The sequence below is a fragment of the Thunnus maccoyii genome, chromosome 1 (genome assembly GCF_910596095.1).
Source record: "Thunnus maccoyii chromosome 1, fThuMac1.1, whole genome shotgun sequence".
Taxonomy (NCBI): domain Eukaryota; kingdom Metazoa; phylum Chordata; class Actinopteri; order Scombriformes; family Scombridae; genus Thunnus; species Thunnus maccoyii.
The window spans coordinates 13,466,064-13,493,381 of NC_056533.1; the positions used below are offsets into that span (position 1 = coordinate 13,466,064).

The window sequence follows — 27,318 nt, forward strand, 5'->3', positions numbered from 1 at the left end:
CGGAAGGAGGTGGAATAACATTGTGGCAAGGCAATCATACACCAACCTCATTTACATATCCAAACATGAACCATGGACCGTAGCGTACAGTGTTTGTTCACTAAACATTTCACAGTATTTGATTTAACCCAGCTGGAAATGAAGGACAGATATATAATTATTATTTTGTATTATTATTTAGAAATTATTATTTCTAAATCAAAACCAAGGTTTAGTGGATTAAATCTTAAATACTTACTTATATTTATCTTAAATACTGACTGCAAGCATCTAAAGAAAACTAATGGAAGGAAAATCAATGAAATACATAATGTTCTTCTCACAGAAGGTTATTGCTAGAAAATATCTTGCTTTGTGCCCTGTGATCACTCAGCATTCTGATCATCGTGTCTCCCTTTGTACTGATGACATGAATGATGCATGCCTGTGTCTGGCCTGATGTCTCTCCTCGGCACCTCCAGCTGGGGGCACTGTTCTCTCTGTCTGTCAGTCAGTCTGTGGTATTTCCTCACCTATTCAGGAGACACTCTGTTGTCTGACTAAACTGGGTGTCTCTGACCTTGACGAAGATGAAAGACAGCCAAGCCACCACAGAGGCAACTGTACTAAGCATTCAAATACACAAACCTCATCGTCTCAAGATTGCATTGCTTATGTCCTGGAGACAAGGACACACAAACAGGGGAAGAAGCAAGGTGACAGAATCAGTGCCTCTAATGACAACTGAATATTTTTTAAAATTTTTAACCACTATAACTGCTATGGTTTTCTGGACTACTTACTGAAGTTGCTACTTTTGGAACTGCAGATTTGATTATCCCATTATCTTTGGCTTTATTTTACATCACATGCTATGCTATTTAACTTCATATGTGCCTTAACTCTAGCTTTTTTTTAACCTGCTTGTCCCTAAAAAGGGATCCATTTAAATGAAGCTCAGTAAAACAATACATAAAAAAGTCGTTTTCTTGCTCCTTTGAATACCTCTTAAATGGAAAGGCCACTAATTGAAAGGCCAAATTATAATGGAACCAAAGAAATGGCAGCTAACCAACACATTTTATTGGGGCTGTAATTGTAGCATTGACTGAATGCCACACAGCCATGTGATTGCTTTATGTAGCCAGTACTGCATCTCAAACATCAGGAGCCACTTCTACTGCGGATAATGAAAATGAACGTATTAAATCACCTTTCAGATGATCAAAAGAATATGTAATTATGATGGTACATGTATCTATATTTTGCCATATGAGCACTTAATAATTCAGATACCCCTGCAGCACAGAGAAGCTATCGGACCTCATGATAAAATCACTAATATTCTTTACACTTTACTAGTTCTTGAGAGAATAATAGACACTCATGAAATCTCTAATTAAAGAAGTAATAATAACTACATAGTAGATACTTGTGGTTAAATTAATGTTGCTTTATCTATAACGCCTTATGCATGTGTTATGATTATCAATAAGCATAAAGTATGTGCTCTCTAAAGGTGGTGTTCATATATAATCACTATGATATCATCATTTGGCAACACACCTAATATGCTATTAGGTAGCAAAGTCATAAAAAGATACCAAAGCTTGATATTATTTGTGGTTGGTTTACCCTTTACTTTAACATACAGTATGTGCAAAACAAAATGGGATAATATTGTATCTTTGTGTGGAAAATGTAAGTGACTTTTTATAATCAATACTAATTGAATATGAATGTTGACATAAAAACAACAACTCAATGATCATGACAGTATTTTGATAAAAAAACAGATTTCTTTGTCAGCCAATTCAAGAATATTGTCAAAACAGTGTAGTTGCACTAAAAGCAAGTTTTTTTTATCTCATGCCATGCAGTTATTTGAAGAAAAATGTTTTCTCTAATTGTAAATACAACAGTTACCAAGATGGACACTTCCTGGAGTGCAGCAGAGTTGCTCAGCTCCTCACGAGCCATTTACAATATTGTCTGTATTATAAAAATCTAATTTGTTTTTCAAAGAAAAACAGCAACACCAACCTACCACTTACTGCCAAGAGAAACTACTAAACCCTCTTGCTGTTTGACTCAAGCCAGACAAGTTTACTATCCTAATTGGTCTCAGTGGGCAGAGCATCAAATGTGCAAATGATTTTCCCTGCATTTTTTTTTTGTTTGTCTCTCCTGGCTTTTTTTGGAAGGATGTTCTGTAATTCTTGGAGCACATTGTTATCATCTTGTACTAAACTGCTTTAAATAGGTCATGAGACACCAATGTTCAATCGCAGTGCTACCGATCTCATAAAACATATCAGCCAGAGTGCACGGCCAGCCATGTCGGTTGGGGGTAACAAATTGCAGATGGGGTTTCAACTGTTGCTGCAGCATGTTCAGTTGGATTGTGGTTTAAGGGACTCAGGTTACTTATAATTAAGAACATAACACAGACCAGGTTGTGCCCTGCACTGGATCACCTTTGGAGGTTCTGAAGGGACACAAGTCTTTCATTTCTGTCTGTCTGGACTGTTGGCACTGCAACATAAGCTTACATTTATGTTGTGTAATGTTGTCCTTCATTGCACATTTGTACTGCTTTTATTTGTTCACACTCTATACAATAACTACACAGCAGAGCAGTACACACACACACACACACATACACAGTGAGACGGACAGAGGCGCACAGCTAAAACCCTGAGCCTAATAGGGAAGTGTCACCATTTTATGACACAATTGAACCTAAGCTATTTCTTATAGTTAGTTTGTGCATTCAAATCATAGAGCTTTGTAGAGTGATTTGTGAGCAGCTGGTAGTTTGTGTTCATTATTTTACGGCAGCTGGGGAGGAAAAAGGAGAAGCAGGGAAATTACAGCTTGACCACAATCACAGAGGACACAGCAATGCTATTGGTTTTCCAATGCAATCACATAATCCGATGGCCCAGACATTTGCTTTAATCAGACACCTGGGAAATTCATCCATCCAATTTCATTTCATCAGCTCAAATCAATCTCATATCAGCATTAAATGAATACGCAAAGACAAGAAATCTGGCTGGACAAGACATTATTACCAAAGGGACCCTCCTCATTATAGCCTTTTATGATTCGCCTGTATTTTTTTCTCTATGTTGTAGGCAATACATAAAGCATTCTACTCTTAAATGCTGTAGATCACTTTTGAGTAAAAAATGCTATATTTAAAAGCACAAATCCTTCACTAAATTCACTATTCAAATTGTGCAAAAAAAAACTCTGCAGTAATCCATTGAGGTCTTTCTTGCTATACCAACAAGTTGACGTCACATCGTGAAAAGGTGGATTTTGCTCTTTAGAACTTCAAAGAGCAATCCTTTGTTCATTACAGTGTAACAAGTTGCAGCACTGATGTACATGTCAAGTCAAATTTTATTTGTATAGCCCAATATCAAAAATCACAAATTTACCTTTACAATCTGTACAGCAATACAACACCGTCTATCCTTAGACCCTCCCCACATGTGTACTGCTGTACAACCATATCTGACTGATTAAATCCTTTGTTTTTCTCTCCAGCACTATCTTTATATGCTGGTGAATGTAGGGATGCTCCTGGTATCAGTGATGCTGAGAATGCTACACGAGGCGAGTCTTTGTCTGCTCTGGGAAGGCTGGGCTCCAGCTGGTTCTTGCTATGTGTTTGCATGCAAAAGTCAGTGGGTCCCTCAGCACACACAGTGCAGGAGGCGAGCTGGCTGTTTGATTGGGATGTACCCCCCCCCCCCCCCCCCCCCCACACACACACACACACAGTGCTCCACACCACCCCACCTCCTCTGCCTCCTCCTCTTGCCTGTTCTTGCGAAGGGAGCACATGTGCCTTCCCTGCTCTGCTCTCCATTTTTTACCCAGACCTGCTCACACTCAAGCATTCATGCGGCCATGAATACACGATTGTGCATGTGCAAAGGTGCATCATACACACTGAGCAAAATCCAAAAACGTAAGGATTTATTAAACTATATGAATCAATGAGTGTTGATTTTGCGTGATTAGAAGATGATGTTTGCACAGACACATTTGTATTTGGATGTGTGAGTGCTCATAAACATCACTGGTGTCTCCAATGTTGGGTTCATTCAGTCATTACAGATAGATAGCCGCTTAACCAGACCACTCTCCACACTTCGTTTTGCTCAGACACAGAAAGAAGCATTACCCTAACGAATTCATCATTCCAGACAGAGACACAGGGCGCCTGGGGTAAAATATGTTTTGACAAATTTGGTATTGCAAATCTTTCAGCAGCTTAGCCGCTTTGAATGGATCTTGCAAGTGTTAGTGGAAAGCATGGAGTAGAACAAAAAAAGGAGGAAGAAGGGGTGTGTTAGAATCACCGACAGCTTTTCAGGACTCCAGCATCGACCAGCCAGCCAGTGTCTGGTGAACGTGCCAGTGCGCGTATATGTGCGCGCGCATGTGTGCGTCCATGCGTGTGCGTATCGTGTGTGGACCAGCAACCACACACTTAACATTCGCTCGCAACATGGCGTTGAATCGCCGAGAGACACGACGGCTCACCCCCGACTAGTGCAACCTTATTGTTAGGAAAGCAAGGGGACTGTTAACCAAAGAGACCTAAACATTCACAGAGACTCCCTTACGCACCGGCGGAGACAATAGCGGATTCCAACATATGCATGTCGCTATAACGGTATAGCTGATTGTATAGACTCACGCTGCTATACCCCACTGGTGGAAATCAAAGGCTGTACATGGCGGTGGAGAGTACAATTTGGCTGTTCTGTCTTCTTTCGCTGTTTTGTGGTCCATCCAAGCAAGGTAAAGAGCTCACTTTAATCATGTGCATGTTTTTCAGGGGAGTGCATGTGTGAGGCAGTGGGCCACTCAATATTACCCTAAAGTGCAGTTACTCAGGACATAAGTGGGCTATGATAAAAGAGAGGGGAGTCACTGGGTGAATTTGCACCTTGCACGGTCCGTGAAATATCCCTCTGTATTCTGTGTTCACCTCATGTGGCCTCTACGGTGCGGTGCTTATGAAGTAGGGGTGTATTGTTACTTCATGGCTGTCTCTCAGGACGCGCTATAGGCTTTGGCGTTACGGAGTTGCTGCACATTGCCAGCAAAGGAGCAGCCCTGAATGTTGCCACAGGGCTGCCAGCGGGCTTTGGACCAACCGGGGAAGTTTCGGATCAAACAGGGGACGTGGCTTATTATGAAGACATGTAGGCTCGGTCTCGGGGTTTAACAGAAGTAAAACGTCCTGGACCTGGAAGCAGCTCAGTCTTAAATGTGCTGATTGCTTTGCCAATAAAATATCAACTTTTTTTTCCTTCTCACACTTAATAACCCAGAAAGACTGTGCGTATAGGACGTCTGGTTTTAGCCAATGGCTTAGAAAGTTGAGTGAGAGGATTTAGTGGAAAGAGCAGTAATGTCATTAAACCGATCATCTTTATCTATAGATGATCTTAGTAAATCTGAAGAAAAATACGTCTGAGAGCTGATAAGAGAGACATTGTGGTTACTCCTGAGAGGGGAAGCCGGCTGATTGCAGAGGAAAGAAATTATGCCCACCCAGGCGACGAGTGGGTGAAAGCCTGGCCACAGGATTTACATGACAAAGACCTGAGTGTCAGTGGAGGTTACTGCTCTTCAGGGCCAGGAAAAGTATATATATATATATATATATATATATATATATATATATATATATATATATATATATATATATATATATATTTGCCATGCATTTCTCTTCTTCAAACTTTTTTCATCAAGTTTACCAAAATAGGCTGCATTTACAGATGTTTTGCAACATGGACATGTGAGAACATTTCTGTATGCATGGCTGCATGAAACCACTGAAACAAGCTACAGGTGTTGAGGTTACATAGTAACGATCATGTTGTGAAGCAAAATAATCCCATTAACATGCACATTATCTTTGTGCAGACTTTAGGAAGTGAAATTAGGATGAAACGAAACCCCGTCTCATCAGTTTATTGACTGTGTACTTGAACATGTAACAAACTCTTACATAGACGTGTTTCGCTTTCAAATTTCAGCTGCCTGACTGCATTTACAGTAAAATGTTCATAGTTGCGTAAAGTTTGACGTTCTGAGCATCAACATGTTTACAGGTTGGCACTTGTCTGTTAAGAGCTGAAGGGCCAGACAAGTGGACTGTGTGAGTGTGTTTGAGAGGGAGAGAGGACTCTGAGATTTATCTTCTTTGGACTTAGAACTCCAAGAATTGGTATTCATATTCAGGCTGGACAAATGATATGGTTAATTAATCTTACTCCTAATGAATATTACTTTATTGTTTCACAGCTTGAATTAGAGCTAAATCAGATGATTAGTTGATTTGTCCATGGGAGAAAATAAAATAATTGAGTAGTCATTTCAGTCATTTTTCAAGCACAAATGCCAGTTTGGTTCTAGCTTCTCAAATGTGAGGATTTGCTGCTTTTATTTGTCATATATGATAGTAAACTAGTTATCTCTGGGGTCATGGACAGATGGTCAGATAAACAAGGAATTTGAAGATGCCACACTGGGTTCTGGGAAATTATAAAGGGTGTTTTTTTCACAATTTTCTGATTTTTACAATATAGACAAAATTAATATATGAATTGAGAAGTGGCTCACATCCTTTTTTGTAATGTTTATTCAGACATAATACAAAGGTTTTGTGCCATGTGAACAGCACCTTTGAAAAAAGTCCTGCTGCATAACATAACTTTGATTTCAGTTACATGTCTAGATGTGAGGACGAGTACACAAAAACATCTGACTACCTTTAACTTCCTGCGCCTAATACCTGTAACACCTGTGTCCACAATTTCTTCTTGTACTGCTGATATGTTGTACTGGTCGATTGGTTGTTGAGCCCATGGCCTCACTATAAAAGCTCTGATCGATTAAAGAAGATCACATCTCTGCTTATAGATTTACTTAGTCTTACTGTAAACAACACATACTGTATGTAAACACAAAGTTTATCACAAATAGAAGACATCTTGGCTTACCATCATTTCACTCTTACTCATCGGCCAGTGGATTTGTGTTTAGATTAGCTGTACTGTTTAAAGTTTTTCAAAGCATATGCGTATGCTGCTGGATCTCTAATATGATGTACTTTGCAGTGACTGCTGCCAGTATGATGATACGATGATGAGAAATAAAGCATTATTGTGTGCAAGGATTGGTGTGGCGCTGAAAATTCAAGCGTGGCGGAATGAATATTAGAAGCTCTAAAGTACTTAAGTGCATCTGGGGAGGCGCCACCTCCCTTTGAGATATACTGTAATCTTATTACATAAGTTCCATTATTCATTGTTCAATTATGCATTTAAGGGCTTTAAAAGGGAGGCAACTAGAGGTATACCTCCTTGACTTTCATCTGATATAGTAGTAGAAGGTCAGAGGATACAATTTATATAGAGTTAGATTACCCTGCCCTGCAGACTCCTGCAGAGACAGAATAAGGAATTACTCCCCCTGGGATCCTACTGACAGAAGAGTGAGTGCCACACTGGGGGCGATCACATCCAGGTGATGAAATCTTGTGGAGGTAAATGGCGATTCTGATGGAGGTTATCTGTGATAAGAGCGAAGAGGAAATTGATTTATTTGCACTGTAAGATTTATCACTGAAAGTTGGTACCAAACAGTTTTGACATGAAAGCTTTTGAATTTATACAATGATTAAAAGAACATTAAATCACAGAATGGGACAGCAATATTTAGGAATTGCCATCAAAAAGGGTTTAAATTTAAATGAAAAGCCACATTTGTATTAATGAGCTCCGCAAAACACTGACAGCAGTACCATGCATTGTGATTAAATGAGCAGATTAGTATTTTTCATGTATGATTACCAAATAATTACTTTGCATTGTTATTAGTCATCACCAAGACCAGTTAACAACACAGTCATTGAGGGTGACTTGGTGTGTGCATGTTTGTCTTTATGTGCTTTTTGTTAGGTTCAGAAATTGGAGCATGAGTGTGGTGGGTGTTGGTGGTAGTGGGCTTTTTGTGGGAACTGAAGCTGGTGAGTTGGGGGGGAGGATGGGGGGGTGATTCTGGGACAGGAATGAATTGGCGGGTGCTGGTAGGGCGAATTGGAGGGCAAGGGCCATTGCTACATCCACAAACAAAGAGCTTGTTTTGTCCATTCTAAATATCAAATGAAAATATGTCAGCTGGACTTATCATATCACAACCAAATGAATGAAAGGAAAGAGCCCCAAGTGTCTGTGTATTCACAGACTTACAGCATGGCACAGTTTATTAATGGACATAATAAAAAAAACATCTGCAGTTCTGCAAGCCTTTATGAGCTAATGAATCTGATTATTGTAACGCCCTTGGCCTTTTTATGTGCACATGAAAAATGTAAACACAGGAACAGTTGCATCAGGAAGTATTGGCACTACTAACTGAGAATGCCACATGAGTTGATTTACCCTGGAAACACCGATTATGTGAAAAACTGGATGTACTGTGTTAGAAAGAGTGTATACAATCAAGAGTGTATACTGTCTGTATGAAGTAACATTCTAACAGTTCACATTAAGTGTCATTAAATGTCGCAGCAGTCTTTTTTTCCCCAGCAAGTGCTGATTGGGCTCATGATGCTTTTCTGCGCTGTGCAGTTTAACTCTTTCACATATACATTACTGCCTGGTTGATGCCCAGCAGTCTCCAGCTGTTGGTTACTGCACAATTTCACTGGAGCAGCAATAGTGTGATGTGCCTTCATTAAGGGGAAAGGTACTTCATATTAATTTTCTCTCTGCAATCAGGCACCATCCTTTCTCTAAACCGCTTATCCTGCATGTCTTGGAGGAAATCAGAGCACCCAAGAACATGCAAACAACCCACAGAAAGGTGAACCCACGTGAAAAAAAACAAAACTGAGTGTAAGGCTTTTATCTTGAAGCAAGCATAGCAAGTCAGCCTACCGATGCCTTTTTCTACCTCTGATGGTCATGTAACCATCACCTTGCACGTTGTAGCGGTCTCTTCAAACTCTCATGCGTGTGTCAGTGATTAGATGAAAGATATTTGCATCAAAGATAAAATGGACAAAAATCTCAGTATCTTGTTTGCAGCAAAGTGTCGGGCCACTCTTTATCCTTTTCAGCAGAGAAATGGCTTCATTGCCTTGTTATTAACATGTTATGCTGCAAAAATAATTAAATAAATGAAATAAAAGGCAGAAAAAGCTTAAATGAGTTAGTTCTAATTGCTGTTTCAGTGCCTTTAAAGTCATTCACACTTTTTTAAGCCCCAGCGGCAAATTCTTCTTGCCGTGCATTTAATTTCATTGGGTTTTAAGCCCCAATTACATTTACTTTAGTTTTATTTTCATTTTATGAAATTAAATTGAAGAAAATTAAAGAGAGCCTGTGTGGGTGGTGACTTAATGACTCAGGAGAAATGTTGACCCTGAAGCTAGAAAAGTAAATTAAGTTTAGAATGAAAACCTGCAGATTCTTGGCCCTCAATGGCACGTGGTTGTGGTTATGTGTTTATCACAGCTTCCTTATGCTAGTTTTAATGTGTTACATTACCTTCTGAAGACAGACAAAGTGAAATAATGTGGACTGCTGAATATGTGATACAGTGTAACTCTACTTCCCAGTTTAGCTACTGAGGTGAATACTATGATGATTTTCATTAAAAATAAAGGTATCCAAAAGAGCAGCATTTGCTCACTTGCGCCTGACATGCCTGCGAAGGCTGTGAGCGAGCCCATCAACATCACCACACTGCTGATGTCTTATTTTAGCATGCTTTGAAAGTACCTTAGACTACCTCTGCATGCTTTCAGCTCTAGGAAGGATTAAATTACAGTCTCTTAGTGTACAATAGATGGATAACTCTACAACTCAACATCTACCCTGTGAGTTACTGTTCTAGGCAAAACAACACTGTTATGGGTCATCTCAGCAGCCTGTTTCATATAAAGTTAATATTTCCACTGAGCACCCTAGGAAAATTAGCCTGTAGGAATCCTACTGCTTATGTGACCCTGTGCAGTGTTAGGAATAGTGGTGGGAGGGAGATGTTTTTTGAGTCAACCATTTATTCCACACACTGAACCAGAGTACTCTGGGGCAAAGTCCATTCTCTAGCTTAAATATCATGGAGATGTAAAGTTACACAAGGGGTTACATTTTCGGCTCAGCACAGTTTCAGAGGAGGATATTTTGAATCTGGTGAGGTTGATATGTCACAAACACTGTACCGTTATTAAAATACCTTTTGAACAAGTGTATAATGTCTTCATAATTTTGATGTCTCATGAAATGTTCAGTTCAAGGTCAACCACAAAAGGCACAAATTATGGTATGCAGCACAATGAAGTCGTGTATCACCGGCACAAAAGTTGCCTCACTGCGATAAAGTTTAATGACATACTGCATGACCATTTCACCTCCTGTATGCTTCACTGAATTGTGCGGAACAAAACAGGGATTTCTTGACTCATAGACCAACACAACAAACCAACAAACTTTCACTACACAAAAATTAAAATAGACTATTTCTCTATATTCTTCTAATTCATCTTCATTTCTCTGTTTACTTGCATTATATTACCTTCAAGCTCGGGTTGTCAAGACAACTGAGCAATATCAAGCAAAGCATCGTGAGACCAAATGTTGAATTTGCTGGTTAATAATTTATTGTTGGAGATTTCAAGGTACATAAACAAGTTACCAAAACAAACCAGATAACAAACTCTTACAGCGGTGTCATCAAAGCAGCTTGGAACTGCACTGTGCAACAGCAGCTGTGAATAGCATTAAACCTTGATATCTACCATCAGAAAATTCATACTGTATGGCTAAAATGTTGGCAATTAATTTACACATTCAGCAGACACAAAGCAGCATGGGCATCACATTGGAGTTTTCTTTTCCAATATTCTCTTGCATTGGCCTTGGTTTAGTTTGCCGAATACTCAGACCCCCCCCCCCCCCCCCCCCCCCAACCTCTCATGTACAACATCTCTCATATAGGCAGGAAGCGAACAACTGTTGTGTTGCTTTAAGTTGTAATCCTTCATTCTACCTTTTCATACTTGGTACCAAAGGGGCATTAAAAACTGGAATTAGAATCAAGTTTATCTATCAACCAAGTTTGCACGCTCATACAAAGAGTTGTTGATCTCAGTGTTCCTGCATAAAATCATACATACAGAGAACAGAGAAACACATTATTTACAGAACAAAATGGTATAGAATAAATGATTATCATGTAGAACTAAGTAAACAGTTTTTGTGGAAGGTTGAACCTCTTTAGCCACTGCAGCAAATGTATCCTTTGCTGGCTCCCTCATATGCTGGAGTCAATGTCGGTATCCACCTTTAGGTCCCCTAAGAATTGTTGTCCATGTCTCCTCCTGAACTCTACCATCATATTTAATGTTTTGAGTGTGTTCAGCTCCAGTTTGTTGTGTCTACAGCAGAGGGCCAGCTGTTCAGTCTTCCGTATAGTGGCAGCTACAGAATATTAAACACTGGATTTGTAGAGGGATGTATGCGGTTTGCAGTATGGGTTGAATTGGCCTTTACACTGTAGAGTGATCTTCTCTTTGTGAACATACACCCTTAATGGCTTTATGTAAATGCATTTCTAATTTCATGTAAATGGCGTATTTATGTAAATTGTACTTTTAATGACTATATTCTAGTTGATAGTGTTGTTTGTGTGGGCCCAAACTTATTGCACTCTACTTTCTCATTCAGTATTTCTGCAAACATACATACCTAGATCTCTTGAGACTTAAAACCGGAGCATGTCGGACAGCAGTACCTGTGGAGAATAGCTCATTACACATTAGCAGTGAATTAAGTATCTGCATGTGTGTGTGTTTGCTGAGGTAGCTACATACACCCTGTGTGCCTGCTTGCTTGTATAAGCGTGGGTGTGTCAGCTGCGATTTGTGAGTGCATCTTGATCCCCTCCCCAGAGAGTCCATGCTAAATTAGGATGCATATTATTTAAAGATGCCCTGGGCCGAGTTTCAGCTGGGTATATTTGTGCAGTGAATATGTTGATTTTTATGGTGCTCTGTGTGTGCCAATTCATGCTGCCAGGGAGGCAGTCTTAAAGCTGGAGTGCATGACTTTTACATGTAAATGAATGTCCGTTACATTCAAAACCTTGCCAAACGAGTTCACACAATGCTGATTAAGCCTCTCATCTCCAGATAAATCTCTCTGTATTTCACCAAGTTGTAAAATCTGGTGTCTGGTATGACATTCCTGTGCTGGTGCACCAGTAATGATGCATTTTTCGTCAACCAGCAATGACTGGTTTCCCCTCAGATTGCTGGGGACATTATGTCATGTTTGGCATCCCAACCCATCCCAACCAGTGCTTGGGTATTTTTGCCGGACCACGAGGCATACTGGGTATGCGTGGCTAAAAGCTGTTGTAATTCTCGCTGTTGGACTGTTAATATGTCACTTATTAAGTTTTAATATTTTTCAGGTGAGAAAGTAACCATTTAGATTTCCATTTTGTGGTAAGTTTATCCAAATAACACCTCTTTTGAAATTTGCCCCAAGTTTTGAAGGTGTAAGGAGCTGCTGGCTGGGTGAGACCAGCCGGTCGGCATACATCATAAAGAATGCGTCAACAGTCTTTTAGTAATTACCCTAATTGCCATGAGGGGGAGACAAAAGTTCCGCACTGCAGGTTTAAGCACATAAGTGTTTGCATGAAAGGAAAGGAAGTCTTGAGCTCGATTTTGCCTACTGTGAATTCAAATGATTTGCTCTCTTGGAATGTTCAAAGTAGTGTGCTGAATTTATTTGGTTTGCACGTTGTTGCACCTCCACTGCATATAGAGATCAAATGTTGGTGTGTCATGCTGTGAAAAGTTGCTCTTTGGTAATGCTGCTATCTATTAATTCTTTGATCCCGGGAGCACAAATAGATATTACAACTGCAATGATGCAACTCACAGGTTGTGCAATATTTCATCCTGCTGGCTTACTAGGTCACTGAGGTTTGCTACATAGGGTAATTGATAACTTCACATGATGTGATTTTGAGCTGATGCTTCGAGTAATGTCACAGTGGTACAGTAAATAATTTGAGCAAGCTTTGAGCCATCACCAGCCTCAGTCCAAGTATATATTCAAGTTACAAAGCAAGCTAACATGTTTTATTTTAAGGCCGATAAAACATGTTTGCAAAGTTCAATGCGGCCATTCAATATATTCTTTTATCACAAAATATATTCTAAACCAAGCCATGTTTGCACAGTTAAATGTTTACATTATGTTATTCTATTTTTTATATTCTAAAGTTTAACTGACAAACCCTCTTGTTTCTTCAGACTTCAGTCATTATCAGGATACTTTTCAAATGGCAGCATTATCAAAATACATATCATTATAAATGTCTATATTGATCAATATGGAAAAAATTATCGTGATCGTATTTTTTGCCATATCGCCCAGCTCTAAGTTCAGTACTATCAGTGTGTGTGTGTGTGTGTGTGTGTGGGTGAGAAGTTGGTCTGGCGATGCTCACTTGGCCAACTAACCTGCGCCACATTCCTTCCATTCCTCCCCGCTGTCTGCTTGGTCACATTAGAGCAGAGGAGTAGCACTGGAGGTGACCATGTAGGTGTGGATAAATATAGATAAATATTGCAATGGCACCCTCAAGCTGTGGTTTAGCTGTGGAGTTACAGTATTCCAAAAGTGACACTACATGTTGCAGAGGGAAAGGTAGTCCTGGAAATCCATATGCTTACAGTAGAAGTCAAATGAGGCTTGTAAAATATAGTGCAGGTGCAGCAGTAAATGGTGCTTTAACTTCTTGATCACTAATACCACATATAACCATCACACAATAAAGATCACACATTAATGAAACGCCTGAATAATTATTTCTGCATTCATACTGAGCACACATACATCCTTCAGTTCTCATTCAAATGCTGTATATTACTCAGTGAGAGGAATTCTCCATCAAATCTGTGATGGAAAATGTCATTATTGAGAACCATAGTGCAAGCATAATATGTGAGGCCTGCTCAGTGCAGTATGCCCTTCCTCAGTGCATGTACCAAGTAGTGTCATATAGCAGTCCCATCCATCATTCTGACCTTGTGTGAGATGCTCAACCCTGATCCTTGCACACAAGCATTATATAGTCCATGTGCCTCACTTCAAAGAGCAGCGTCAGGGAGCGTTGAGGAAGAGTGTTTTTAGACTATTTTCCAAATGTCTGCCTTTGTGTTTTCTCTTTTATTCACATCTGTGTTGTCCATTATTATGCTGACCACTATATCCCACATACTGTCTCTACATACTGGGAACCTTTACATTGCCAGTATACCATCTCATGCACCAATGTCACCAGCACAAATTCCTGTACATTCACTGCGCCGCTGCATGAATAAACAGATTCTGATTCGGATCTCCTGTGTTACTCGCATGTTAGTTTTATTGCCAGCTTTGTTGACTCATGCAAGTGGGCCTGGCACTTGACATGGCCATGTGGAGGCCCCATGCTGCTGGGAGGCCCTGCTTGCAGGAATGCTGCTCTGTGATTGGAGAAAGCCAGACTGGGATGAATGAGCACTGTACATAGAGCGAGAGGCATGAGGGACTGCACTGGTACGCCCCCTCTCTCATTCTCTATCCCTCGTTCTCTGTTCTGCTCCGTTCTCCCTCTTATACACACACGCATGCACTCACGCACACACACACATTCAATGGGACATGGGAGCCATGTTTGTCTCACCACTACCCCTCTTCTTTTCATTGTGCACTTGTATGCCATTTGTCATTCCACTGGCTGTGAGGAGAAGGTCACTGAATGATAAGTAATAGTAAGCGTAAATGTTAACTTTAACAAAGTTAAAATTACATTACACATTACGGCATAAATCTTGAGTTTTATTTTTCAGCTCCTTGGCATTTTTACACACTCAAAGCAGTTTCATAACATAAAAAAAACTATTTCCCTAGGGCTGGGTAGCGCAGAAAGGGCCTGAAAGCAGCTAATGCTAGCAAGGAACGCCGCCGCATCCCTCGCTTTGTCCCCCGGTGAGCTGGTCATGGAAGACGGCAGGGAAAATTTTCTTCCAGGGCTAGAAGAGGCTCTCGCTTAGGTCTGCTGTACACACTCTTGTGGTTGGGCTCTACATCTCTACAACAATGCCTTTTCTCAATAGTGTGAGAAAAGGCATGTGTGGCATAAGATTGTGAGATCTGTGTCAATTGTGTGTCTCATGGTCAAAGCATGAGACTTGGCAGCTCTATTAGCGGCAACCGCCGCATGAGTGGCGCTGCCTGCCTGTGCACTCCTTAGGTATCAAAATTTGGTACAGAATGATAAGGCATTTTTCAATACTCGATAGTATCGAAGCAATTCAATCAGTGCCGTAAAAGCATTGAAGTTCGGTACCCAGCCCTATTCATTACTGTAACTACTAAATGTGGAAACTTTTCACATTAGTTGGACACTAGAGCTGTTGTACATGTAAGTACAGCCTGACAGGTGCAAAGGCAGGTTGACAAATACAGAAAGACTTTGCAAGTTTGGGAACAATTTTTCTCTTGTCCTAAGATGTCAATAATGTGCTTTTGGGAGGTAATCATTTGGATTTTAATACAGATTTACAATATTCAACTCAATCTGGAGGCCAGGGATCCTCAGCAGCAGCAGAATACTTAATTAAGGAAGTGAAAAAAAGCACAACCCTCAAAGTAAATATAACCATTTTTTTCCTATTAATTTTTCAGTGCTGTCTGTCTGTATAAACTCCAGAGCCCAAAGTCAGGTTTGTGCTCAAGGAGCAATTACAATCTTTGATTGTATCAGCTCTCTGACAGTGAAAGAGAAAGTGTGTGTGTGTGTTTGCGGTTAGATGACTGGGTGTGAGAAGAACCCTGGTGTATCATCATGGGAGGAAACACAGCTGGAACGGTTAACACCTGACACGGCAGCTGTTCACATTGTTGAGTGACTCATAGCCTCACTGTGGATTCAGTGAAATGTCGAGGCTTCTGTATGCGGCATTGCTTAACTAGTAAACAGAGAGTTTTAATTTGCCATCAGAGCGAGTTAAGGCTCAGGAAGGTTAAATATGTAGTACACTTCAGACTCCTGACAGTGCTTTACAGAAAGCATTGCACAAACATTTTTTGCATGGAAAGTCAAAGATGAAGCCTTTGAGATAAAAGGCTAAATATTTAGATAGTAGTGAGGTTTGTTTTTCACTGTTTGAGACTTTTTGTCTCCTGTTATTGCCCAGGCATTTCCACCTGCATACCAAAACCTGAGAATCTCATTCTCCCTGTAGGGTTTAACAGCGTGCTGCTTCTCTGCCCAGATTATCACAACTGCAGCCTCAAAATATCGATTTATTCAGATGGCAGGTAGTTTTTAGCCGCAAGCACATGTAAGCGCTGGGGCTATTTTTTACCTTGTTGTTATTGATATAGTATTAGCAAACAAACAATGAAACAATAAGACAAGCACTAGTTGAGTTTGGTTTCAGGTTTGGTTTGTGGCATACAGAGTTTTCCTGGTGTTTCTGTAAACTCCTTAGTGCCTTCAATCACACTATAGTGTATAGTGATGTCCTGTAACCCTGTTTTTCTGAGACATATATCACCTATTTGCACGATACAATATATTTCTATCATTCAGGAAAGGCTCATAGCAATTATCTACTGCCTCTGTGTCAATTTATGAGATGTGCATGGCAATCTGGTTATCACTGCTTTTGAGTGCTTCAGTGGTCCCTCTTCACAAAAGCGTCTGTAATCACATTTTCCCGCTCTCTTTCAATTGAGTCTCAAGGATGTCCTAATCTTATCTGCGCTGTTCAGTCCTCTATTTCATTCTGTCTTTCTGGATCTCTCTTTATGTCCTGTATTCTCTCTTTACATTACCCGATCCTCTCCACCTTTAGTAATTTTTTTAAAAACCCTTCAGCCTGCTTGACACATAAGTCTTATTCATGCAACACTGTGGTACTTTTACAGTTTTTTAGCCACATTATGCATGGCAGTGTTGGCCTGTTGGTTGGCCCACGACACAGACTGGAATATCTCAACAACTGTTGCATTGATTGCCAGGAAATTTTGTACAGACATTCTTGCCCCTAAGAGGATGAAACCTACTGATATTGGTGATACCCTAACTTTTCCTCTAGCAACACCATGAAGTTGACAATTTAGTTTTTTTGTGAAATATGACAGCTATTAGATTCATTGCATTGAAATTTGGTAAAGATATCCATGTTCTGTAATCACTTTGGTGATCCTTTAAGTTTTCTTTTAGCACCATCAAATACCCATAAAACTAAAGACATTCGCATCAGCCTCAGCTGCATTTGGTGTTTAGTGGCAATTTGCTAATGTTAGCATGCTAACATGCTCAACCAAGATAGTGAACATGTTAAAGATAAACATCAGCATCTTAACACTGTCATGGTAAGCATGTCAGCATGCTGATGTTAACATTTAGCTGAAAGCATTGCTATTAGTGCAGCCATAGACTCTGCCTTGTTTTTAATGCCTGTACAAAGTCATTCATTTCCACTTCATAATATACCCAGGAAAATATATAAAAGTCAATATAATGTACATATCAGGACAAAGTAACAACTGTGGAAAACAGAAGTCAGATTCATAAACAGTTTACACAGACATGGTTCTAATAGGAATGCACAGGTGGGTATGACAGGAGTGGCTAAACTTAATTGTTTCTCTTGTGAAATTTATAGCAAGCAGCATCACCACAAAAACAGCTACCAACAGCAACATATGTTATTCTGGGGCATTAGATAAAAAGAAAATTCTTAACATGAATTTTTGGGGGGCTGTTTTAGCTCAGCCTCTTTATGGGTATCTGTAGTTCATGAAAGGCCTGGTGTATTGTATAGCTTCACTTTAGAGGCTGTGGAAACCTGAGCTGTGGCCTCTGGGTCATGGGGTGTCCGGTCTCTGTTGACAGTGTGCTGGGCCGGGTGAAATATTGGCTGTGCCAGGTCACTCTCCTCCTCCTACTCCTCCTCTTTCTCCTTCTGTTCTCCCAAATGTTTTGTGAATAGGTGATCCATTAACAGAAATGGACTTTCGGAATAAGTGTTGATGGTACTGAGAGCACTGCCCTACCAACTTCTCCATCTCTCCAGGCTTTTCTCTCTTTTTCTCTCTCTGAATAACAGACAGAGACACTATGTTTTTTTGCCTCTGTGTGTTTTGTTTCTGTCTCTCTTTTTCATGTTTTTCATTGTGAATGGGACAACAAATCAGTCTTCAGTCTATCAGTTTCTCCATTTGGAAGTAGTATGGAGGTACACCAAACATCATTTTTTTTCAAAATCTTGAGTATCATACCACCACTGCACTCTTACTCTAGACAAAGTATGATAATTGTTACTGAGTATCATTCATGGGTGATATATTTGCTTCTTTATTTCTTTTTCTCTATCTTTGATTGTCTTCTGTTGTCAGACTGTTTCTATTTCATCATCATCTCTCTGTTCTCTTCTCTCCCTTTTGTAAACCACTGTCCTTTCTCTACTTAGAGTAAGCTATGAACCTCTTGGCGCAGTGCCATCACAATCCATTCACTAGAGCTCAGCGAGACTGCACAGCCGCTACTATATCCCAGAGTGTACCCTGTCCTATCCAGCAGCTCCCACTTGTACAGTAAAATGGCAAAATGGCCACTTCACGGATCCCCCCTCTTCACCACATTGTCTCCTCATGAGATACTGACAGTTACTGTGTGGGTGTGTATGTGTCTGTGTGTGCTATAATGGGTGTGCGTGCGTGGGTACATGTTAGAGAAATGTGTGTGTGAGCAGTACATGGCCACAAATCTAGGGCATGGTGAGGTGTCTGGTGTGTGTGTGTGTGTGTGTGTGTGTGTGTGTGTGTGTGTGTGTGTGTGTGTGTGTGTGTGTGTGTGTGTGTTTTATTCCCAGATGAAATAGCCATTACTTGAAATATGTGATATGCGTACCATGCCTTCTTTTTAAAAATATAGTAGGTCATGTTAGTCTTTGGTTCAGAAAATGTTACAGCAACTTTTCTAGGTTGGACACTGACATTTTATTTATCTATTTTATTATAATTAGCTTTACAGAGGTTAAAGTGTCTAAACCTTCTAATAGTAAATTACTGTTTTCCAGCTTTCTTTTTCTTTTTAGCACGTTACTCATCACACCTCTACTTCAGTTTTATGAGGTGTAATGGCTTACATATCCAACACAGAATGATCCCAACCTCTCGCCAAGTGAAACCATTGGCAGTGAGCTGGGAAATGGCTGCTAACGTTTTAATGACTTAATGAGACCTAATTAGTTGAAATGGTAGAGAGGAAGAGAGGAGCAGTGGAGGTGATCTGTGTCTGTGTGTGTTAGTGTGCATGTAGGCGAGTGTTTCTGTTCCTACAAGATTGTATGCCTGTTTTAGTGTTATTAACATGTCTGCCTGTATGTCTGCATGTGTGTTTGATTTTGGGTGCACGTGTGTGCATGCATGTTATCTCCATGGCAGGTGTGTGTGTGTGTGTGTGTGCCAGAGCGCTGTGCAGCCTTTCTCAGCATTACCCAGCCTCTTCATCAGGAAGTGATGGTGGGGGGTCAGGCCTCATTTAATCAAGGAAAAAATTCCATCTCCCATTAACTTAATTAATCCAACGCCAGAGAAAGAGAAGCTGAAGGAAACCTGCCTATGCGCGTGTATGTGCGTGTGCCTCTGTCTTTATGTATGTATGTGAGAAAATATTGTTTCTAAGCTGAATTCACAACTAGGTTTCTCAAATGAACTATAGAGGGACAGGAAGTTTAAATGTACACAAGTACACATAAAATTGTACAATGACTTCAAGAAAAAGACATTTGAAGTGACTTAAACTCAATTGACAGTATTTGCCAGGTCAGATGATTTTCAAACTATCATGAGGCAGCTAACAACTTCAAAAATGCCAAATTGTTGAGACGCAGTTTTGCAAATCATGACTGCATTTGTCAAATATAGAGACTTATATAAGCACGATATAAGAGAAACAAGTAACCATCAGGGATATGATAGATACATACAGGGATGCGGTGTTTGCAGTGGTGATTTATTCTCTTCAAATTTAATTTCTTTCTTACAACATGTTTACATTGTGTGTGCCTCCCTTTTCATACAGCTGAAATTACCTATACTAAGATGGAGATGCACAAAGTAAGCAATTATATTACCATCATTTACTGTAAAGACATGTTTTATTACAACTGCAACTTACTCAACCTAAATGATCATAATTTGAAGAGATCCACATGACCCTGAGGTTTGATTAGCAGTCTTTCCACTTCTCTCCTAAGGGAAGTATGTTCAATAGATATTTTTTGTTAAGTTTGCAATGATATAGTATTGAGTGTAATTTTAATATCCATTTACAAGGATAAGGATTGCCTCTGGTCTCACACAGATTATGAAACAGATGTTAGTGCATAATGTATGACGAAAAATGTGTGCTTTAAAAGCAGTAATCATTGAAAATGCATGGGCTGATATCTGTAGTCTTCTGAAAGCAGTGCAACAAAATGTAGAGCTACTATTGACCCTTACTCATTTCAAGTTTTTCCCTGTGTTTCTCATGCTTACCACCCTCCTCATAAAAGATAATTAAGTGCTGTCATGTACGTCATTCAAGATAGTCAGTCTTCAACTTTTTTTCTATCTCCGATCTATGTCTCTCTCTTGATCTTTACCTTCTTCTTTTTTCATCAGTTATCTTTTCTCCTATGATCATCTACAATTTTTACCCTTTTCTCCTGCCATCATGTTTTCCACAGAAATTAATTAAAAATGTCTCTCACAGCACTTACTTTTGTAAGATAGAGGGGAAAAAAACGCGATTATACCATACTGTGAAGGTCATATACAGTAATTCAAAGACTATGGAAACTGCAGAAAACATCTGGCTGCAAAGTGCAGTAGGAAAAACATACTGATTGAGTATTTTTGTTTCATGATACCATGACAATTAGTTAATTTGCCGTCATTTTCAACGTTCTTTCAATATTATGGTTTTTTTGGGGGGTTTTTTTACGATTAAAGTTTTATTGGCATTTTTTTGAACCTACACGGTACAAAAGAAAAGACAACAAAACCAAACAAAACAAAAAAAGCAAAAATATATATACATTCACAGTGTATGACTCAAACTGTCATCGATGGTAGAATGTCACAAGCTACACCAAGTAAGTGTTTGAAAAGTGAATACAGGTGTAAGTTGGTTACAGGAGGAGCTAGGCTAGGCCACAAACTCAATTAGGGTCTTAAATATGGGATTCCCACTTCTCCCATTTTAGAAGATATCAGGCTACCCTATTCATGAGCCTAAAGGATAGACTCTAATGCTGCCACCTTGCTGAGCTGACTAAACCAGACGTTCACAAAGGGAGCAGACGGGGATCTCTACTCACACATAATGAGCTTGCGGCCCATCATTAGGGCCATCTGAACCCACTCTGCATCTGATGGTGATAAATCCCTAAGAAGAGAATGGTCACCCAGAACACCAAGAGTATGGGACAAGGGGATTTTACGTCTGAGAATTCGCTCAATGTGATCGTAGACTCCTCTTCAAAAGTCATGCATGTAAGGGCAGTCCCATAACATGTGCATCAGAGTGCCCTCATCCTACTGGTATTTCTAGCGCTCAGGGCTGTCTCTCAACTTAACCCTATGATGTTTGGATGGAGTCCAGTATACTCTATTCAGGATCTTAAATTGAACAAGTCTAGTTATAAGTTCTCTGGACATTTTTCTAAAATTCCTCAGAATAAGGCTCCATGCCTCATCTGTGAACAAAATCCCATGTCAGCTTCACACACCACTTTCATGGCAAAGGCTGATTTATTTGAGCAGTTCAAAGGGATTAAGTAATAGTGAGAAGCTTCATGCCCTTTACCAAAGAACTCTAGTATGTGTATAGGGTGTCTGCACTAGGGGGAGGTATAGAAATGGAACCAAAAGTTTGGACTAACAGATGTCTGAGTTGTAAATACCTCTAGAACTGATTTTGAAGCAAGTTAAATGTCTCTTTAAGAGTGCCAAAAGACTTCATGGAGCACCCTTCATACATATCTCCTAGAGTCTCAACCCCCTTGTCAAACCGCATCTGCACCGTGGTGCAGTGATGGTGCAAATCCACTTCACAAATAGCTGTAATCTTCCTCCATAACCACTCCATATGAGACAGTATTGGGTGAGATTGTTCATCTGCTGTCAGCTTAGCTGTGATAAAGTGAATAGGATGCATAGATCTACATAAAGAACTCTCAATGGCATACCAGGGAGGTGCACATTCAGGGGATAGGGACCAGTGGACCATGTGCTGGAGGCCAAAGGCATAATGTATAATACAAGGTTTGGGATATAAAGCCCTCCTTCATCCACTGGCCTCTGTAATTTTCACAGTTGGGACATTTGCCGCTCCAGAGAAATGTGTTGCACAATCTGTCAAATTGTTTAAAATACTTGAGGGGAATTTCAATAGGTAGTGCCTATAAAAGATAGTTGAATATTGGTGCACAGTTCATTTAAAGTCATATCACATAGTCAACATATGTCTTTTAATGTTTTATGCCAGGGCTCAAACAAATCCCCCCCCCCCCCCCCCCCCCCCCGACACCATTTTGCAAGGGGACAGTCGCTGCATTCTGGGCTTAGCGCTGCTCAAGACGGCTGTCATTGGTTTAAAGAAATACAAAAAAGCGTGAGCGTTTTTTTCCCCCTATAGCACAATGATAGTGGGGTGCAGCCAGACGATTCTTCAGTGCTGGCACAGCGCTGTGGAGATAGGTCTGGCTATACGAGACTAGGATGGGAGAGACCGTTCAGGCTCTGATATGGAAACTAATCTGTCATCTGCATATAACATTGCTTTATGTGAGGAATTGCCAGTATGACCGCTGCCAGGGGCACAAGTGCTAGCACAAAGAGCAAGGAGCTAAGTGGACAGCCTTGTCTTGTACCTCTGCAAAGCTTAAATGAAGGTGAAAGAACACTGATAGTCACAACTGAAGCCCTCAGGTGACTGTAGAGGAGGTTGATCCAGCCAGTAAACTTCGTGTCAATTCGGAAGGACTCCATAGTGGAGAACAGATACTGCCACTCCACCCTGTCAAAAGCCTTCTCAGGTCTAAACAGAGAGCAGCCACAGGGACTTTTTCGTTACGCAGAGCCCTCATATTTATCCATTATATTTATCAGGTGTCTGAAATTATCATCTTAACTACACCCGTGGCTAAAGCCTACTTGATCTGGATTTATCAGTGAAGTAATAACCTTATTGAGTCTATTTGCAAGGATCTTTGCGAGTATTTTACCCTCACACCCTATCAAGCTGATAGGTCTGTAGCTTTTGCAATCCATGGGATCCTTGTCTTTTTTAAAAATAAGTGAGATAAGGGCGTTGGACAGAGAGGGAGGTAAGCGTCCCCAATCCAATCCACGGACCTTGCCGACTCCAGTAACTTTCATCAGCAAAAAAAAAAAAATGGTGATGACTGTAATGAGCTCAACCCTGTGGTAGGCATCACATGACCGCGGTATTTCGCTAATGCAGTTATCGTCACAGCCCTAGCACACACCCGCAGTCACACATACACACACACTTGAATTCGAACATACACCCACACACATGCACTCATACACGCATGCACCTGTACACATGCATACACTTATACGCACACACACTCACATGCACACATGACCACACTCTTGCATGCACACACACAAATAAAACAAAATAGATTATGAAATATACATGTAGAGCAGGCAACTTACATATAAGTTAGAAAAAATGATTGTATCTTTCTGTGTGTCTATCATACCAGCCTTAACCTTGTAAATTAAAAGCAGCAGATGTCTGTGATAGTTGTTCATCTGTCAGTCTGAGTGGAAGCAGCAAAAGAGCAAATGAAGTCCAATGCTTTTTTTGGGTCATGGAACTTGCGTCGACCCTCAGATAATTAGACATCTGTGGACTGAAGGTTGCATGAATCTTATCTGTCTTTCATGTAGAAGCTGTTTGCACTGGTTGAACTTAGCCTGCCTCTCAACAACTTGTTTTGAGTAGTCCGGGAAGACCATGATGTGATGCCTCTCCATGTCACTCTCCTCCTCCTCCACACTGTCTCAGCAATGCGCTTTCTGTCCTGGAAGCACAGGAATCAGACAAGGATAGCTTGTGGTAGCTGGTTTGAGGGACATGTTAGCTCTGTCAAGGTCAAGTCTGTCAAGATAGTCGAGGTGGAGAAGCTGTGGGATGGTATTGCGTAGGAAAGAGAGGGCGTCCCCTTCTTGGTTAGCTTGTACCATTTGGCTAGTGGTAGTAGTGCTAGTTAGCCCATACTTTGCTGTGTTTGGGCAGTTTGTTGTAGAAAACCTGGATGACTTAGGGTGGTTAGGCATTATTACTAATATTCTACCATGTGAGAGGGTGATTTGCTTCTTTTATCTCACTTTAACTGAGAAAAAACTGCATCAGCCACTGTGACTCCTCAAAATTGTGTTGTATTTAAAGGTTCTATCTGTAGAATTGTGACAGTCATTTTTTATTGCCAATGAGTGAATGAGTAGTAATGTAACGTAAAAAATGAGACCTTTCCTGACATTCCTGGTTGTCTGTAACAGTTTGTGGACTGATTTCTATGTGAAGGACCTGGGCTGGATTTTCCGCGAAAATCACACGGAAGTGACGTTTTTGTGCACTTCTGAGTGCCTTGCCTCTCTCCCGCTAACAACAAACAAAACAAGAAATCAACAAATGATCAGCATAACGACAAAACCACACAACAGAAGCGGTGCTATCTGACTAGAAACACCCTGCTACTGGAGTGAGAGATGCTTTGCTGAAACACGGTGCAAAACACAACGTTAGAGATCTTTTATGTAATTATGAGAAGTGTAAGCGAGGAAAAGACATCACCTGCAATAGTCTTGTGCCGTGAGCATGCTCGTGAGCATGCGAGTACAAGCGTGTTGACTGCAGCTCATTTAATGGCCACAGATGTCACTAATGAGAAGGAATTTCTGATTCCTACATATAGAACCTTTAATGAAATACTGATCATTTTACAAGACTAAAGAAATTAATGAAAATTACTCATGATGATGTTCTTGTGTTTAAAAGAATGAATAAATAATCAACATGATCAAGGTCAATCAACAACAAAATCTCATGTGACTGCAGCATATAAAGCAGCCACTCTTCTCACACCAGCTCATCAGCCTCTGACTCCTGGACTCATCAACCTCTGACTTCCCGCTCTCTCACTGACTTTAATGTCCTGCTGCTGACATACAAATCCTTCCATGCCGCTGCACCCATTTCATTTTCAGAGCTCCTCCTCCTCCTCTGACTCTGGCTTCCTCTCTGTCCCCAAAACACCCTGCCTCTGGAATGCACTACCCCTATCCATCTGTCCTGCCAACACTATTGACTCTATCGAAGTTGTGCTATAAAATGACAAATTGCCAAATGCTGAGACTGATGAAGTAAACAAAAATAGCCAAAATTGAAAAACGATGCAGATGTAGGAACTTAACAATAATTGAATGAATTGAATAAATGAAGAAAAAGTACAATATTTAATTTATAAAGTTGTGTTGTAGTAGCTGTGATAGTGTTCAAAGAGCAATAAAAAAGACTGCACATACAGCATATCGTGCACAAATACTGACAAATAAATCAGAAATAGAAAATTTAGGAATTAAATTATTATTATATATATAAATAAAGATGAACGTAAAATGAGTTTAACGTAGACTGTTAAACAATCTTTTATTTCTTTGCCCCTCACAGAAAAGCCTGTTTCGGTGGAGCTGAGCTGCGGGGCTGGGCCCAGCCATGTAGTGTTGGAGCCGGGATCGCCCCTCGTGCTGAACTGCCACCTGGGGTCCAGCGACACACCTTTCAATGTCACCTGGCTTCAGGATGGACAGCCCCTGCCTCTAGAGGGGAGTGACTTCCTGCAGTATTTAGCCAATGGATCCCTCCTCTTGCTGCCCACCGCTAAGGATGGTCAGCCTCCCCGGGGAGTGGAGGGCGGCTACAGCTGCGTGAGTGCCAGCGCCCTAGGAGCCTTGACTAGCCGGACTGTAAACGTGCTCCTGGCAAGTAAGTGCCCAGTAACACCCGGAGTACCTTGGTTTATTTTGGATGCTTGTGTTTCCTACCAGTTAAAACACATGCTAGTTGGGTGAGCTGGAAGCTAAAAAATGGTGCAATGTGAGTGGGTGAAAGCCCTGTGATAGACTGGTGATCTGTTCAGTGTACCCTGCCTTTCAACCAGTACATGCTGAATAGGCTCCTATCTCCTGAAAAGGAAGAGTGTAGAAAGTTCATGACAGATGAATGGATATTTATTTCATTAGCGCATCATTAGTAGAGCTGACTATTAGTCAGTCAATCAATTGTTTGGAGAAATATAATTGTAATTATATAATTGTATAATTGTTTAACTCAATTTTTAAAGTAAAAATTCCAAAGAAATGTGTGGTTTGAGCTACTCAGGTGTGGATATTTGCTGTTTGTAAAGCCAAGTTATGTTCATAAGGATATATATAATAGATGTAATTAAGGCACTCTTACCTGACAATACTGTATATAAGTTCACCAAAGCTACTTCATGTGTGGGTATGTACTTGGGTGGTCAAAAAGCATGAAATAGGCAGAAAAATGTAGTTTCTATTATAAATGACAGAATATTGGTTTGATTCGTTCATTCATTTAAAGCGTTCAGTTGGGTAAGCACACACACACACACTCACACACACAGCAATGTGATTTGTCAGATTTGTCAAGGGAATTTCCTTGCATGGATGGAGATGAACTCGGTTCTCCCCTGCCTCAAATAGGAAACTTATCCTCTGCTGGAGCGCTAACAAGTGTCCTGGGAACAGGTACACTCTTAAACAACAGTCTGTTAAAAGGCACAGAAAGACAGAGGAAGAGCTGGTGAAAATGAGAGAATGATCAGGAGGATGTGAGTGTGAGGGATGAAAGGCCAGACTGTAGCTTTTCATTCACCCCTCCAAGGAGGCCTCTTTCTCTCACACTCTTAAGTGGTAGTCTTTATTTAGTCATTAGCTTTGTGTAAAATGAGACAGTATATTCTGCGGATGCCCCCTCTTTTGTCAGCTGTCACATGCCTATTTATGAGAACCTCTTGTTTGAGGGACAATAAAGGGAGGGAGGGGGATGTTGGATGAATGGTGGGAAGTGGAAAAGGCTGAAGAGAGTTTTTAGTGATGGTGAAAG

General features: G+C 40.4%; 1 protein-coding gene across 3 annotated transcripts in view; it reads left to right on the top strand.

The window, feature by feature from the left end:
- Nucleotides 1-4,477: 4,477 nt before the first annotated feature.
- igdcc4 (immunoglobulin superfamily, DCC subclass, member 4) overlaps nucleotides 4,478-27,318 on the top strand; it is a 62,480-nt gene continuing 39,639 nt past the window's right edge. For all 3 annotated transcript variants that reach the window (XR_006097479.1, XM_042419441.1, XM_042419435.1), the window contains exons 1-2: nucleotides 4,478-4,803; nucleotides 25,861-26,175. Coding sequence is in view for 2 of the 3 variants with exons in the window: in XM_042419441.1 (XP_042275375.1) it covers nucleotides 4,737-4,803; nucleotides 25,861-26,175 (382 nt within the window). In the remaining variant the exon portion in view is untranslated. The remainder of the gene's footprint in view (nucleotides 4,804-25,860; nucleotides 26,176-27,318) is intronic.